This window comes from Halichoeres trimaculatus, unplaced genomic scaffold (genome assembly GCF_033239565.1).
Source record: "Halichoeres trimaculatus isolate MK-OKI-2021-1 unplaced genomic scaffold, fHalTri1.1 fHalTri1_scaffold_23, whole genome shotgun sequence".
NCBI classification, from domain to species: domain Eukaryota; kingdom Metazoa; phylum Chordata; class Actinopteri; order Labriformes; family Labridae; genus Halichoeres; species Halichoeres trimaculatus.
Window position 1 is genome coordinate 10,035,026 of NW_027437201.1, and position 17,480 is coordinate 10,052,505.

The window sequence follows — 17,480 nt, forward strand, 5'->3', positions numbered from 1 at the left end:
TCCTTGTATATGATTAGACCACCAGAGGGCATTGTTTGACAATAGAAACTGATCACACTAACACACTACACTGAAGCAGCCTGCTGTAGGGTTTTGTTGATCGGATTAATTCAGATTTCAACACCTATCTTTTTTCCCTTGTCACATTGTTTCTAAAGAAGATCTTTATATACAAATATGTCCTATTTGACACTGACTGATCAGTAGTAAAACCCAGTATAAAAAAAATTGAGGAAAATTGTGACACGTCAGAGGGATGTGATTCACTAATTCTTTTCTGTGCATGAAGTAACCTTTAAAAAGAAAGCAGTTATACTTTTTTTTTAAGTGTACCCAAAAGGCAGCTGATTGTTAGATCAACAGGGTGACACATACTGAAACCTTTTCATAATTTGTTTTCATTCAAGTACTCAGAAAAAAGTTTGGATGCCCTGCCTTACTATTGTTAATAAAGTCATTTAAGCTTAATCACCAATGGGAAAACTCTCAAAATGAATATCTTTTTTAAGTCCCTGTAGACCTGAATGTGTCCTGTGACTCCACGCAGCTCTGTTTTCAGAGAAGTTCTTCCTTAAGTAGCAAAGAAACGTCTGGCAGTATCAACCAAAAACAAAAAAAACAAAGTCAGTCTTCTTTTTCTTCTTCTTCTTTTTTTTCTTTCATAAAATAACATTACTTATTTTAAGACTCCATTCCCTCTCAATCTTGAATTAGTGCTTAAATGTTCATTTATTTGTTTAAATTCATGAAAACTATTCAAATACTTTGAATTCCCTGCAAAAAGAGCTGTATTATACGTATGAAATGTGCAGAAAGATTTAAATTGATACTATCAGCTGATTGTTGTTAACCTATTGTACCTGTAGACTAAGAAGAGTTGATCAGAATATGGAGCAGAATTTAATATTAACCCTGCACCCACAGCACCCCCTGCTGGTTAAAGATTATAATACATGCACAGGCTCAGTGTTGGCATGTAGGAGGCAGTGTATCCATATCAATGAGCTGCACTCAGATTCCTCTCTGCAGCTGCAGCCTTGAAACCCTGGGTGTCTCGCTTCTCTTCTGCCTGTGTGTGTGTGTGTGTCTTATCTTGTGCCGTATCCATCCTCCTGTAATAAGCAGGAGGAGCAGCTGTGCAGTCTCCCCCTTACACACTCCACCCATCTTAGCACAGTGAGCAGAGGTTGGAGGGGTCACTCAGTCCTTGAACACTTTCAGTTGCAGTGAAGGACAGCAAAATTTCTAGTCAAAGGCAAGTTGGTATGTTTTTTTTATTTCCTTTTCAATGTGCTCCTTTTTTCCACCACAGAAACAAGGATATAATAAAAAATGTCTGAATAAGATAAAACACACCAGACAGAGGATACACCATTTACAAAACATGTAGGAATAAAAAATGTACCAAAAATATTAATTTACGAACATTAAAAAAATAAATCAGACATAATTACTTATGATTCATTGGAAAAGTGAGGAACTGAAGGTTAGGAGACATGTGGACGTGTTCTAAAGCTCCAGCAGACAGCCTGTATGAGGAGATTATTAATGAGCGGCTCCCTGTGGTGTGCTGCTTAATGAACATGATTCAATCATGATGCTGAATGTTAAATGGATGCAGATTCCTTGATGTGAATATGTACGATGTCCCCAGTGTCCAGTCTTTAATAAACAGCAGACGGAGGAGTCAGGAGCAGGGGACGACACCCGAAGGTGAAATCAAGTCACCATGTCTTTTTTTTCTGTCAACTTTTAAAAGGGGTTATTTTGATTTCTGGTGAGTTGTGTGTGAGGTTGTCAACATCTTGCAGCATAAAGACTCTGTTCACACCTTAGTCCAGCTTTTGGTCCATGTGAGTCTGTATCTGTGTTTTTTGACGGCAACAAGTCAATACTCTTGTTTTCCATCCAGACTGAACGTATGGGCCAAAGAGCACAGCATCACATGACTGCTCTTTGGAGACGTCCACGCCGGCTGCTGACAGGACGAACTCTCAGTCCGGTAAATCTGTGCCCGCGTCTTAAACAAGCCAAAACGAGCAGCAAGGAGAAAGAAGTCCCGCCTGAATGTGCGGGTGAAGAAGGCGTAGAGGAAAGGGTTGCAACAGGAGTTGATGGGGTAGAAGAGCACCAGCAGGAGTTTGGCATCAGACACGGTGATGAGAGGGAGCTTGAGAGCGGCTGAGAGGGCGAAGAAGGAGATGGGAGCCATGCAGATGAAGTTGGTGAAGATGAGGATGGCCATGCGTTGGGCGACTCGTGTGTCAGCGTGGGCTGGGGCTGATGAGGGGTTCCTGACGGTCAGGTAGATGCTGAGGTAACAGACGCAGACGCAGATGAAGGCCAGGATGTTGAGGAGGAGGAGGGACACGACGTAGATCTGAGAGACCACTGACTCCACGTCCATGGGCAGGCAGATGCTCACCTTCACAAAGATCAGATCAAAGGTGAGCACAGAAGCAGAGAACAGCACTGATGGTGTATTTGAGGCGCTCACCTTGCTGTAGCTGCTGACCCCGACGGTAGGCAGCAGAGCAGAGAGCAGCGAGAAGATCCACCCCACTGTCATAACCACACACGCGTGTCTCAGGCGAAGCTTTCTGTCAAGCCGCAGAGCATGTGTGATGGTGTACCAGCGCTCCAGGGTGATGGCTGTTAATGTGAACACTGACAGTTCACTGGCAAACACCTTCATTGACACACAGACCCACATGTTTCCAGTCAGACTCAGACATTTATGAGCGTTATTCATTAATTCCAGCAGCATCTTCATCTGTATGCACAGACACACTCACACACACACCGTGATGAAGCCTGCGGCGCTGCAGCCCAAGCCCGTCTGCCAGTCGATGGCGTGGTTGTAGTACCGGCCACGGGTGAGCATGTCTACAGTTGCTATGACAACCAGGTAGATGCCCATGCACAGGTCGGAGAAGGCGAGGTGGCACATGAGGAAACGAGGGACGGTGAGCTTGGAGCGACTCCCTGAGAGGAAACACAGTTAAAAGTTTTTAATTTTAAAAACATGGAGGGAAGATGACTTCATTTCATCTGCTGTTGTTTTTATCAGGCTGATCGATTTTCTGTCATTGAAAACTTAAACACACACTGTTCAGTCTGTGTGTGTGTGTGTGTTGGCTGTCTGGAGTTAATATTGCATCATGAGCCTGGGAGCTTTAACAACCTCTTCATTACATGAACTCGACAGTTATTTTCACTAACGTTGGGCACAGAACAAACTAAGAAACATCTCTGTTTGTTGTTTTCACATGAACAGGTCGACAGGGCTCGTCTTTTCTTTGTTTCAGATGTTAGAGGAAGGGATGAGAGGAGTTTTCCTTCTCACACAGAGATCTGAACTCTAAAACTCATTTTTAAGCTTTTAAAGTCTTTCTGCATGTTTTTACTGTGACCTAACACAGCTTAATGTGCTGACACATGCTAACCTTAAAGGGTCCTGCCTTCGCACCTATAATAAGATTAGCCCAGACCAAGGTTATAATAGTTTTGGATTTGTCATTATAGTTTAGTTTTAGTTAGTTTTGACATTTTATTTTCCATTACAGTTTAGTTTTAACTAGTTTTAGAGCAGGCATTCTAGTTTTTATTTAGTTTTGATTTTTGCAACAAGGCTTAGTTTTAGTTTTCATACCTTATCAACCAGGTGCAGGATTCAAAAAGGTCAGAGTAAATATTTTGTCATACTGTTTATTTTCAAGTCCAACATAGTGCTCACTGCTCAGTCAATGCTGGTACCGAAATGATGGCTGCTGCCTTAAACACATGAAAATAATATAAACTTAGTATAAAAAATATAAGCATATATTATATAAAATAATGTTGACATAAATTACATAAAAATAATATTAACATAAATTATTAAAAAATATATATAATATGAGCTTCAATAAATAAAAACTTGGACTCTGTAACAATTAAACTATTACAGATGCTCTAATTCATTGCTCCACTACGTTTTGTCGCAGCACAGCGCACAGCCAGTCAGTGCAGTAAATAAGCTCGTCCCTATACGACGCTGTGATGGTGCTGTGCGGCACTGACAACTGCCTAAAACTGTTTAAAATTGGTTGGGAAAATGTGTCAGATTAATTTAAATCCTCAAGGCTATTAATATTGTCAAAAACTAACAAAGGGAATTTTGTCTATCATTTTAGTTAGTTTCAGTTAGTTTTGTGAACACAAGATACAGTTTTAGTTTACTTATCAAATTTTTTTTCCTTTGTAGTTTTTATTAGTTTGAGTTAACTGCAATGTATTTTAAATTTTATTTTTCGTTTTGTGTTTCGTTTTAGTTAACTATTATAACCTTGGCCCAGACTTGCTTCCTGTTTGCTGTGCCTGCTTCATTTTTTATTCATCTTTAATAATTTCCTTTTTATTTTTCCATTTTTATGTGCATGCTGCATGCTTTACATATTTTATTTAGTTTTAGATCATTTTAACATTTTCTTGATGCTGCTTCTTGGTTGTCTGAAATAAATTCACATCTTAGATGAAAATAAAAACACCATCTGGTATTATCTCTCTATCACGAAAGTGGTACAAGTTGCAGGTATGGATTCCTGTCCCTTTAAAACTACAAATTAACCTGCACTGTAATTAATTCGGAGTCCATTAGTGCGATTGAACATCTTACCTTCTTGCCAAAATACTGTTAGCCTAGTTCTTTATGTTTTCAGTGATGTTTTTTGTTACAGGCTGTTATTTGTATCTTTAAATATGGTGGCCGGTGGGTGTCAGGTGATTTGCAACATCTACAACACAAATGCAAACGCCATAAAAAGTACGGCCACAACAGAAGTTAAAAAAAGATTACTTATCCAAACAGACACAGAAAAGTTGTAAAAGTAAGAAAATGATTAACTTAATCTATGATAAATATAGCTTAGTTAGGGGCCGCCTTATGATATCCTTCGTGGAGCCATATTTATTATAGCTGAAGTTATCAAAAAGGTTTGAAATTTATCTAAACAAACACACAAAATCTCAGAAGTTCCTTCACAGAAACCTGAAACGACGGCACGCTTCATACCTAACAAAACCACCAGAACAGCTGCATTTCCCAGCAGAGCCAGGATGGAAATGATCCAGATGAGGACCCGTAGGGGGACATCTTTCATGATGTCCTCACAGGGGTTAAATTCATCAGGGGTGGGGGTGCAGGTGATGGAGGTGGAGTTGGAGCAGTGCTCTCTGTAGAAGTGAAACTGATCTGGAGCCCCTGGGCGAGAACACAGGGAGCTCCTGTTTGCTCTGGAGAAAACAACAAAACAAGCGACATTTCAACGAACCGTCTTCTGGAAGTTTCAGTAAGACAAGAGCCTGTCTGTGGCGTACGGATACCTGTCCCTGTGCACGTTTTTGAAGGGGCAGCAGTGAGACGAGTACGTCAGGTTGGCCTGGTGCAGCTTGGTGAAGAGATGCAGAGGAGGGAGCTCTTTCAGGTTGAAGGCCGACTGTGCGATCAGCTTCTGCAGTCCACAGATGATGGAGCTGGGCAGGGAGCTGAGGGCTGTGTGGGAAACATCCCTGCAGGAACAAACAGGCTGGAGTGAGAGAAAGTGTGATTTCAAAATGCTTTTTCAGCACGTCCTTGATTTTTTGCTCAACATACACGACAACAGACCTATCATCATCTGGAAAAACCCTCCGTATGTAGAGAAGGAGTGTCCAGCTTGTTTCACATAACAGTTTTATTTATAATCCAAAACTCATGGGAAGAGTGTCTGTCATACTGCCAGGAGGAGGAAGTTTTTGTTTTTATCTGATAGCAACTTCAGTCCAAAATGTGTCCCTTTAATTCGGGAACAAACGTGAAAATCCCAGTTTTAAGGACATCACCTGCTCTGGGTTTATTTTTACCTTAGCTCTGGCATGTTTCTACATTTTTTAGCCTCCCCACACACGCGCCACATTGTTTCATGTTTTCTCCTACATGCTGAGCTTTAGCAATGATCAGGGTGAATCATGTAGGCATGAGATACTGCTGGATGTCATGCTTACAGTACCACCAACTCACAGGAACCCACAAAGGCTCTGGGATTGATGTGAGTAAGCTGCTGGTTGCCTCTCAGACACCTGAAATGAAGGGAGAGAAAGAGCGAGAGGAATTAAAAAATCTGAGCTGATTATTTCTGTAAAAGGTTCTGCTTTGTTATTGTGTCTTTGCCTGTGACTCACAATCTGTGCATCTTTGTGCCGTTGAAAGCGTCACTTGCCACCTCCTGGATGCCATTTCTGGTGAGCCGTCTGTTATTGGAAAAGGGAGCCAAATTACAGCCACGTGGCTCCGTCACAGAAAAATCCCAACAGTCAAATTATCCGAAACAATCAGAGCTAATTTTAATATGTGTGGCTCTTTTGTTCCCAGAGAACGAAGGAGTGCAAGTACGCCAAACATGCTAAATAAACTGTGGTTATCACACAAGATATCTCTGCTTTCACTGGACATGTCTCTAACTGTATTTGATTCAAACATACATAATGAGAGTGATTTTTGAAGAATTTATGATGACTTGAGAATTATTCATAAGCAGTCTTTAAATATTAATCTGATTTAGCCACTTAAAGAATTCAAAAGCTCAAAGAAAGGTGGGGGCGATGGAGAACGTATACATCCAGAGTGAAGCAGTGAGGTTGTTAGAGCTGCAGGAACACACAGACAGCCAGGAGATGGCTCAGTACAGAGGGCAGAGAGCATTTCAGGGAACATTCATCACTGAGCATGCAATGCCCACTCGGAGCAGTGTGAGGGTGGTGTGTTTCTATAAAAAAGAGATGGATCCCTTACATATCCCTGATTGTTTGAGTGCAGAGGCCTCTGAAGGCATTGGCGGGGACTCTCTCGATGTGGCTGTTCTCTTGCAGGTCCCTAAAGCGTCACACAGTACAAGAAGACAGTGTTAAAAAGAAGCTAAACAAAAAGGAATCTTCATTGTTTGTGCTGATTTTAAATGCAGCTGTGTGTGGGATTTCTGAAGGGGACAGTTGAAACATTTTTGACATTTAATTCTTTTAACCCAGTGTCTTCAAACTGCTGTACAAACTAGCTTCAAGTGTCTGCTGATAAATGACCAAAAAATGTCTGTACAAACAGAAAATACATGGCTTCATATCAAAAACAAGGAGTGAAATGTTTCACCTGACCCCACAGTCTAGGTCAGTTGGAACACTTGTTAGGCTAAAATGAAACATGAGGAAACAAGGACCGTAGCAATGACTTAATCCTATAATGTCATATGTATCAGACCTCTATCATCGAAATAATAAATAGTTTCCTTGAAAACCTGTTGAAAATGTTAGAAAAAAAAGTATTCTATCCTCTTAAGGATTATCATTTCAGTATAGGCAGATGAAGTTGCATTTTGGCCCTTTTAAAAATGGCTGCTCTAATGAAATCATCCACACTTGTATAAATATATACCATTAACAAAACTATTTTGCTATTTCTGTGTGGATTTTGTTTAAAGTGCTGATAAACATCTTAGGTCTAACATTATTCTTTTTTTCTTTTTTTTTTCTTTTTTTTTTATTGTGTCAGGCTTCAGAGGGTTAAACTACACCAATATTTTAATGTTGGAACATTTCTAACAGTGAAACTGTACAAAAGGGGGCAACTGTGGCTTCAACAAGTAAACACTGATGTATGTTTTTCTAACAAAAAAGAAAAAAGAAATAATTAATAAGTTCGTTACAACTGTTCCTGAGCACATTAGCAATAACCTAGCTTGGCTAACAGATAACATCTATAACATTACCACAAACAATCAGAAAAAAAAGAAAGCTAATTAGACACATGATCAACATGATATAAGTTTGATGACTGAGGCCAAACTGTGCATGATTAGTGTGAATCAGGTGATTCCTAACTTATTCCTGATTGGACCAATTGCAAGTGTTACAACCACAGTCTGTATGAAATTATACAGTGTAATGAAGCCAATCGTCTGACGCAGCCATATTGGCTATGACATGTGAATTTGAGCTTCCTTTTTAACAGCCAAAGGGCTCCTGTCAGTCATGTGAGGTGAGCTGTGTCTCTGATTGGACAATCAGACGAACATGATATATTCTCCACTGCTGAGTTAGAAGATAATTCACCCACTGTACAGTGTAGGCTGATGGCGAAATTAGTGTTTCAGATCCAAGACGTTCTTTTTTAACTAGGAAGCAAATATGTTTTTTAATGCTGTTAAAGTCTGTTATTTTTTAACATGTGTGTTACCTTGTTTCCTGTCTTTCTACAGCCAGCCTGCAAACACAGATTCTTGATGAACAGCAAGTTTTAGCACTTATGCATATGCATCCTTTTTCTAAACCCAATGTATCCTGGTCTCCCCTAATTCTGTTTGAATTCAACAGCCTGTGTGATCAAGTGCATGAGGGTATGACCTCACGTTGTGTGTGGTGTGCATTCATGTTTCAGATGTATTTAGCAATGATACTCACAGCACGAATCCGCTGGCCGTGGACTGAATCCTGCTGAAGTTTGGTAAAATTCTCAGTCCAGTGTTGGAGATGGTCCTGTGATGTGCAAAATAAGCACCAAATGTTACTACATTCACACTAGCACCTCTGAGAAACACACACATACACACTCACTCAGTGCACACAGTGAGTCAAAGTGATAAAATCAAACAATGTAGCATTCATTGTGTTAAAAAATTAACAAGTGAAGAGAATCCAAGATAATTCAGAGCGAGGCTCAGGTGGCAGAGGGACAGATCAGACGTTCAGAGCGTTTTTTGCTCCAAACAACTGTCATATTATTCTGCACAAACACTTAACAAGTTTAAAATTCAGTATCTCTGAAATATTTAACACTCTGCAGAACACTGATCACTCAGACCGTGGACAAAACAGGTTTTCTCATTTGAAAACTTCAGACCAACAAGACTCCACAGCCATTAGTTTGAGATGCTGGTCGCTAACATCCCAAAAATGACTGTGATTATTAGTAACAACAGTTTAGGGCAAAGAAAGAGAAGAAAAATCGAATTCTTTTTTAAAGGGATCAAATCAAAGATGAAAAACTTTGTTTTGGTTGTCCTGAAGGTGAAGTGTGACACTTGATTTCTCCTCTGAGGATCCAGGCTGATTATTAAATCATGACTCTGGCTCTGTGAGGTCCGTACAGAAATAGTCCCATCACCAATGACCCATTTTGGACTCACAATCAGTTTGGAAAACACAAATTATAGAGGACAGTTTTCCTTGATTGCTTCATTCTCAGTGAATACTCACAGATATCGCAGCTTTATGATGTTGCTGAAAGCTTCCGGATCAATGTGTCTCAAGTGTTTTGACTTCGTTATGTGTCTGATAACAAAACAAAAAAAAAGTGCACAGTAATTTTCTCATTAATGAGAATGACTGGTTCTACAATTACAGGCTTTCCAGCTGCCAGTTATACTTACACATGAGTGAGTTCTGGGAGATCAGAGAAAGCAGAAGCTTCGATGCTCTCTAACGCCCCGTTTTCTGAGATGTAGCTACAGAAATAAAGAATATGACATGAAACTCATTCATTGACGTGTTTTGTCTTCCACACTCTGAAAAGTTTCCTCGTCAGGCTCTCAGAGCTCAGAGCTCTACTTGTTCCACAACAAAGACTAAACACTTACAAGGCAGTTGGATTTAACATGACGTGACTGGGGTACTCACATGTCAGTGAGGCGTGGGAGGCCAGCAAAGGCAAACGCACTGATTTTCTGCAGCACTTCATTCTCTGATATGGTGCTAAAGATGGCGCAGGAGGAAAGAGGAAGAGATTGTGGGAAACATTAAAAAAAACATGCAGATATTCAGACCCCTTCATGATATGTCGTGGAAATCCATGAAACCATCTGTAAAATGCACAAAATCGTCTGTTCTAAAAATAACACAAGATCTTAACAAGATCATAATGAGACGTCAACAAGATCTTAATGAGACTTGCTGTAATAATGTCATCACTTAAAGCTCACCTAATTGGCTGAAGACACATTGAATGGGCAGGCCTTAAAAACCATTCCTGTCAAGTTTTGGATTTAAAACTAAGGAGAATTTTCTGGTGCCCTCCTAAATGAGCCCATAGGAAGCATATAGAATGGACAGTATGGCTCTGTTGTGCAGCAGAGACTGTGGGGGACTCTACATAGAACCAGGTGACAAAATTAAATTATTTTCTTTTGAAATGTATAATCTCTTCTTGGCTCTCCCTCCCAACGTACTTAACTATTCCTGAAAAACTGCACAAGAATGGCAGCTGTGAGTCATCAATAAACGTTACGTAAAGCCTCGTATTTAACGTCTAATAATTAATGAAAAAAAACTTTACAGAAAAAAGAGTATTTGAACACAAGGCAGCCCAATATTATCTTCAAATCACAGCAGCATATGGATGAGTGAAACATTTCTTTGAGGTTTATGTATTTTTTAAAGTTTGACCACAGCCCATCTGGAATGACTGGGGAGACAGAGTTTTTGACCTATACTGCAGCCAGCCACTAGGGGGAGCAGTTTATGTGATAAACTCAGTTTGAGCAAACAAGATGGATGGTATCTATTTATTTTGTGTGTGTGTGTGTGTTTGAGTGTGTTTTTTAAATTCAGTAGGTGAGCCGTCCTGCCCAGGTACAAAGAGGTAAAGCAGTAGTGTCCCGGCCAAAACGGGAGACTTGACAGCCATGGTTCATTCTCATGAGGCTAGTCACAGAGGAATATCTTTTTTTGATTTCTTAATTTGGTAATGATACAGGAGATTTACAGGAGAATACTGATACAGGAAAGCAGGAAAGAGAGGTAAAATACAGTAGTTTCCCAGCCAAAACAAGAGACTTGACAGCTATGCCTTGAAGACCAAAGTCTGCCCATAGCTCCACTTTAAAAAGGCCTCCAGAGGGCGGGTCAGCTGGAGGGAAGGGGGAGCAGAGAACAGGGTGCAGGGAGGCACTTTGTGTTCCATGTAGGAATTATGGGAGAAATACACACAAATCTGTACACCAGGCAAATACAAAATACACTTCAAAGGAAAAAAAAAAACAATTTAGCTCCAAAATCTTGTAATCTGTAGAGCGTAGATTGTGAAAACTTTGAAGGACATTTCTTTTTTTCTTTTACTGAAAAAACACCCACGCTCAAACATTGACATGATAAAGTCTTTCTCTATAATACTCCCCCAAATAATGGGAACACAAACCAAATATTTCTTGATTACAATAAAATCAAAGGATTTTCTATCTACCTTGAATTCCGAGAGTTATTCATTGTGAAACATTTACTTGCATCACTAACTTCCTGTTTCTTAAGTCCTGATCCCTCTCTGATCCCACTTTGCACCTATCCGGTTTGGATTATCCATATCTGCCGTGTTTTGACCTCCTGGGTTCATTACATCCCACTTCAAAGAACAAACATTAAGTCACACACTCACAGTATCTCCAGGTGATGCAGACTGCTGAAAGGGCCCTGGTGGATGACTCTGATCTGCGTCTGATTTATTTTCCTGTTGACGCAGAAATGGACACACGTGGAGTTTTGAGTGAGTCATTGGTTTCAGAAAGGTCAAAGTGAAAAGAATCCTTAATTTTTGTGTCAGTGGGGTTATGTGATTGTTTTTTTTCTAGTGGTGGGGATTTTTTTCCTGTCAAACAAGAAGAAAGCTGTTGTCCATACAAGGTCCAAAGTTTATTGAACATCTGGCTGTTGTGGATCAAATCTGAAAAAACCAGCCTGTTCCACATATTTGTGATTATCCCAACTGTTCCTCAGCCTTGACCTCGGAGCAGAACAGAACACACACATTGCTGCCTGGGAGGGATTTCACTGTACGTCTCCTGGGAATATTCAACACTTCTGACACAAAGTGTTCCTCAGCTACGCGCGTTGTATCCGTCTTTCAGTGCCTCTGTGAGACACATTACGTACATGTGGACTCTGCTCCTGTATATGTCTCACTCCATGCTAGTGCAGAAGCTTCAGGCGGTTCTCGTTCTTTCTCCCCTCCTTCCAGCCTTGAGATTCCTCCAAAAATGTCGTGGGCCAAAACAACAGGTCAGTGTTTACTCCACGTGGCAATGACCCTCACTCGCCTCATGCAGCTCTGATTCATTGCGTCGTAAACACTTGAAGTACTCAGAGTCTTCACCTCACACCTACTGTTACCCAGCCTTTAAAGACTAATAAATATTCTGCTTAAGGTCAAAATTTAAAGTTTGTCTCCCAAACTTTGGCCACAGTTGTTCTATTTTCAGCTTGGTCTCAGTAAAAACTAGATAAATGCAACATGCTCAGTATTTGTATGTATGGTTACTTTTGTGTGACACATGATGTTGGCAAAGTGGAGTCACACAAGCTTTCAGTCCAACACAAGACACAAATTCAAGACTTTCTTTAGCCGTCCGTCATCTTTCAAATGCATTTTCTCTTGATTTTGCAGCCGATCAACCAAGTTGTGGCAGATCTTCGTCCATTAAAAAGTTAGCCTCTGTTTGATGTGTCTGTCTTTTAAATGCAACAAAGCACAGAGTAAGGTGTTAGAGTCTAATTGGTCTCAAAAGGAGCTACATTCTCCGGACAGTGCAATAAAAATGCCTTCAAGCCAGAAAAGCCTAAGTTTTTTAAACTGGGATTTTTATTAACCTTTTTTATCAAAATACACAAGAAAATCTTTTGCTATTTCATTTTGTTTGGGATATTTTTTTTTGTATCACATTTGATGAATTGGACAGTTTTGGCTACTTTCTTGAGTGAAGTTTGTAGTAAATATGCATTCTTTTGATCCAGAAAAAAAATCATTAAAAAAATTCAAATATCACTCTTATCACAACTTCTTGAAAATCATTAAGAATTTTCCTGGACAAAAAAGAAAAGTGTGTGGATGATTTCATTGTGCAGCCATTTCACTGGAAAAAAAATGAAATCTTATCATGTGTTTTTGTCTTATTTTCAGTAGAAAATGTCTTTTTGACATGATTTTAGCCACATTCTCTTAACCAGTCCAGAAAAATGCCTTGTTTTAAGTTATTCGAAGACAAAATGGGATCTGAATTGCTTGTAAGAAGTAAAAAATAATCTGCCATTTAAACAAGAAAAAAGTTTATTTTGTTAAGACATTATTCCAGTTTCAAGCAAATTTTTCTTGTTCCACTGGCTTTTTGTTTCTACTTGTTACAAGCAATTCAGACCTCATTTTTGTCTCTGAATAACTTGAAACAAGACATTTTTCTGGACTCATTGAGTGAATGTGGATTAAAGTTAGAAATGGTGTCCGAATTGCAAAAAGATATTTATTTGTTAAGTTTCTGTCTTATGACATTATTTTTATTCTGACAAACAAGAGAAAACTTTTTTAAGCTATTAATATGAGAAATAAAGCTTTCTCTGGCTTATATGAAGTCCTGTCAGAAAATTCTTACAAAAATAAGACTCACTTAAGTTTTAGTTTTTGCGGTCCCTGCCGTGCTCTGACTGGTTGATTGTAGTTTTGTCTCAATAATAATACTTTAAGAAAAAGTGTCATGACATAACTAGTGTGGTGATTTGGCACCATTTAAATAACTGATTCATCCATTAATATGACTGGACGTGAAAAAATGGATTGTGATTAACAGGCTTTCCCTTTGTGTCATCATTCCCACCACCAATAACTGCAAAAATGAATGACAGGTTATAGAAGAAAAAAAAACAGCTCAGAGAACAATGTGCTAATACTTTACAAAAAAAAACCCTGCAAATGCAAAGGAAAAAATATAAAATACAACATACTAAAGAATGTGAAAGCATCTAACAGCCTTACATATATTTCTTTCATCTCTCTCTTGTCCTTCATGAAACCCAAAGAGTTCAGACTTCTTTTTGTCAAGAAACCTTTTTTTATAACTTTCATTGGAAAGGAAAAAATAACAATGCAGAAAGTAGCAGGTCATCTCTTTGTTAGTAAAGGGATCCTTAAGTGTGGGAAAAAATGGAGATGAAGCTGAAGAATTTGTGAAAGAGCGTTGTGTTGTGTTAGTGCAGTTGTGCATTGGTATGGCAGTTTTCTTCACAGCGTATAGAATCCACTCGGCTTGGTTTTCTGTTGAATTATCAGCCCAATGAATTATTTATGGCTAAGCTGCATCAATATTGCCTCAAAGACGACTTTAACATTCCACTCTTGCACATATCAAAGTATGTGTGTGTGTGTGTGTGTGTGTGTGTCTGTGTGTGTACTCACAGATACCGTGTGTTGCCGGAGATGTTAGAGGGAATCTCAGAGACCCCGATGAGCATGGTCTCACCCCCACGTTCAATGACCATCTCAGAACCAGGCGCTGAGGCTCCTGTCGTCTTCATCACCATCACAAACATCACCAGAATCATCACCATCATCTTTGCTGGCGTCCCACAGCACCTCAACACAAATCTGTGTGTGTGTTTGTCTTCCACGTGTTGTTCGCACGCATGCAGGCCGTACACCTTTGCTTCACATTCAATGAAACCTCTGTCCGTCTGTCAGCTCTGGGTTCACCTCCAGGTCGAGGAAGGAAGGAGTGTGTAGTGCTTTGGTGCCTTCTGCCATGTGGTGAATGATGTGGGCGTGTGAAAAGCTTTATGGGTGTAGGAGGATGTAGGAGGTCTCAGAGGGGATGTGAGTGTCTCAGTAAAAATAACTCAGGCAGAACAAGATCTACAAAGATTTATCTTGTCCAACAACTGATCCTCTTTAAATCAATGAAGCAAACCTTGACAAACTATGAATTATATCTCAAACACATCATTCTTTAAAATCTATCTTCAGTTAAACATTTTACAGGGCCTCAGATCTGTCTCAGGCTTTGTTCGTGATGACTTTTTACAGCTCCAGAGGGGACTCTGGCATAACTGGACCATCAGTAAACTTAGAGTGCTGCTGGAAAAAAAAAAAAACGGTTAATCTGAGCGTGCTCAGACAGAACAAACTGTGAGCACTCAGTCTGGAAAGACAAGGAAACAGTCCACAAAGAGCAGCCTGTGTTATGTGAACAGCTAAAGCCCTCCTAGCTAAGTAAAGCTCATAGCTTTGTCTTAGCTCAAAGCTGTATTTTGTTTTAGCTAACATAAGACAGAAGCTGGAGTTAGCATTCTATCCAACATTGCAAGCATGACCTGTTTGATGATGTTACATAAGACTGTTGGGAATTTACTTAAAGATGTACAATCAAAAAACTTACCATGTTAGCTAACAGGGCAGCAGTAAAACTGAAACATCAAACCCAGGTCTAAAAATATGAAGCCCATGTGGAAGTGCTAAAACCTGCAGTTCTTCAAGAGTCCACTTGAGGCTGGCTGTAGAAAGTCCAGAAACTACAAACACCCTAAGCTGTAAAGGGTGTTTGTTTACAGAAAAACCAGACATGTATACAGCCTGGTACCGAAACAAACAAACATTTTGGCTGGGAATAGGTTTATTCCTCTGTCTGTGATTATTTCTAACTCATTGTTCTGGAAGTTAGAAAACTTCTGCCATGGGCTGCTCCCTTGTCCATACCACTCATAGGCAGACGAGTCCTCCTCATTCACCTACATAGCAGTCCCTGCCAGAAAAGGGCAACGCTGATATTTTGGCATTGAAAAACAAAAAAAGAAAGTTAATTTAAAACAAAACAAAGTTAATAGTCATGAATATATTCATGGTAGGTTTTTTTTAACTGCTTTCTGTCACTCCCACAATGTTATTCCTCTATCTTACAGCGTCCAGGCAGGTTTATTATGCAAATTAGGTGACGACGTGCTGCATTACAGGCAACTTGTACTTGTAACTCATGAAAGTGCACTGGAACGGCAGTCGAACTCCTACCAGATAAATGAACTCCGAGTTATGACTTGTGACATCACATCACTGCCTGAACAATAAAATTATATAGTAATTTAATATTTTAATAATAATACAATACGGTTCAATATAACGACAAATACCATGAAATACAAAGTATAAGCTTCTGTTACCTTATGTGCAGTTTCACCTCCACTGTTTCCCTCAAATAAGCAAGTTGTAGGCTCCTTTGGTGACTGAAATGATTAAGAATTATGCATACAATGTCTGCCATCTTGGTTTGTTTACATACCAGAATTCCTGGCGCCCAAACTGAAGCCGTAATTTGCCAGGAACACTTTCAGGTCGGAGCTCAGAGATTTCAACTGGGAAATTTCTGTGTCACGGATTTCCTGGAACGCAGCAACAATTTAGCAATTTTTAGTGAGTTCTGGAACAGCCGATCGCGACTTTCCTTACTGAGGAGTTGACAACACTCAGGGTTAAATCAGCTTTTTCCAATATGACTCCTGCTGACAAAAGGCTTCAAAACTCTGTGTTAGGAGCCAATGGGTGATGTCACAGAAACTATGTCCATATATTTCCCAGTCAGTGATGGTCAACATGAATGGTATGCCATACCTGCCTGACGTATATAACTCACTGTAAGACATAGCTTGTTAATTGCAATGTTTTCTCAGCGGTTACTAAGGAGTATGGGGTTGCAAAATTCCAGAAGTTTTCAAAGTTGGAAACTTTCCATGGAAATTTTTGGAAATAAATATTAACTGCATTGGCATGTATAAATATCATACATATTTTATACATTATACATATATGTGTATGAATATAAACATTTTGCTTTGTTATAAGCAGACATGCTTGCACACATATCAAATGAAACATTTTTAAATGGCATTGTAATGAATTTTCAGGGAATTTTTCCAATCAGAGTCTAACTGTCATAAATGAAGGCACAATTATTTATCATAAGCAAACAAACATGCAGGTATTCTTGATATACAACATTTATAAATGAGTGACATTAATAAATGATCAGTTTCTAGAACTGATGAACTTTAATGGTTTCTTTAACAGAACAAAATCCATGAATGATGAAAAATAAAAGAAGATTCAGGTATTTAATCTTTATTTACCCTCAGCTCGGCTCACATAGCACAGAACCCTAAAATTCCCAATAATTCCTGAGCTAAAATTCCCATGGACATTTTCAGGAAACTTTACTGAGATTTACCAGAAATTTTTCACCCCTTTGCCACCTTTTGAAAGAGTGTGTAGCACAGCTTTGTGTAAAACAGTTTGTTGTTGACCAGCAGTAAGCTGACTGGCTGGTTAAACTCTATGAGCAGAGTTAACTTTAGAGAGGAGCAATCTGAAGAGATGAGTGTTTGGGTCGTTGAGCTGGCAGCGGTAAACGCTCGTGCTTGCTCGCCAAGTTGTGTGCCAGGAACAAAAAATCTTTGCCATGCACATGAAATTAGAAAAATGGTGGGATTGAAATGAGATGAGCTTTTTAATGAGTAAATCAAACTCAAGTTTATGTCTGTTCTTGTGTTTTAACCAAAAAAGCTTTTACCAGTGCAGTTTGTCTGACTTGTTTTGGAGAATATTTGTTCAGGTTTATTGTTATTTTCTATCTTTATTTCAATGAGTAGTAATTTTGGTGAAAATGTGTGACTGTTTT

General features: G+C 39.3%; 1 protein-coding gene across 1 annotated transcript; it reads right to left on the minus strand.

Annotated features, from left to right (window-relative positions):
- Positions 1–1,362: 1,362 nt before the first annotated feature.
- fshr (follicle stimulating hormone receptor) lies at positions 1,363–14,666 on the minus strand. Its single transcript, XM_074662849.1, has 14 exons — positions 14,219–14,666; positions 11,435–11,506; positions 9,685–9,759; positions 9,438–9,512; positions 9,265–9,339; positions 8,470–8,544; positions 6,812–6,892; positions 6,202–6,270; positions 6,025–6,099; positions 5,365–5,550; positions 5,054–5,274; positions 2,804–2,985; positions 2,498–2,689; positions 1,363–2,425 (listed from the first exon to the last, which is right to left on the minus strand). The coding sequence occupies exons 1-14, from the start codon at positions 14,371–14,373 to the stop codon at positions 1,889–1,891; spliced, it is 2,070 nt and encodes a 689-aa protein (XP_074518950.1). The 5' UTR covers positions 14,374–14,666; the 3' UTR covers positions 1,363–1,888.
- Positions 14,667–17,480: the final 2,814 nt, after the last annotated feature.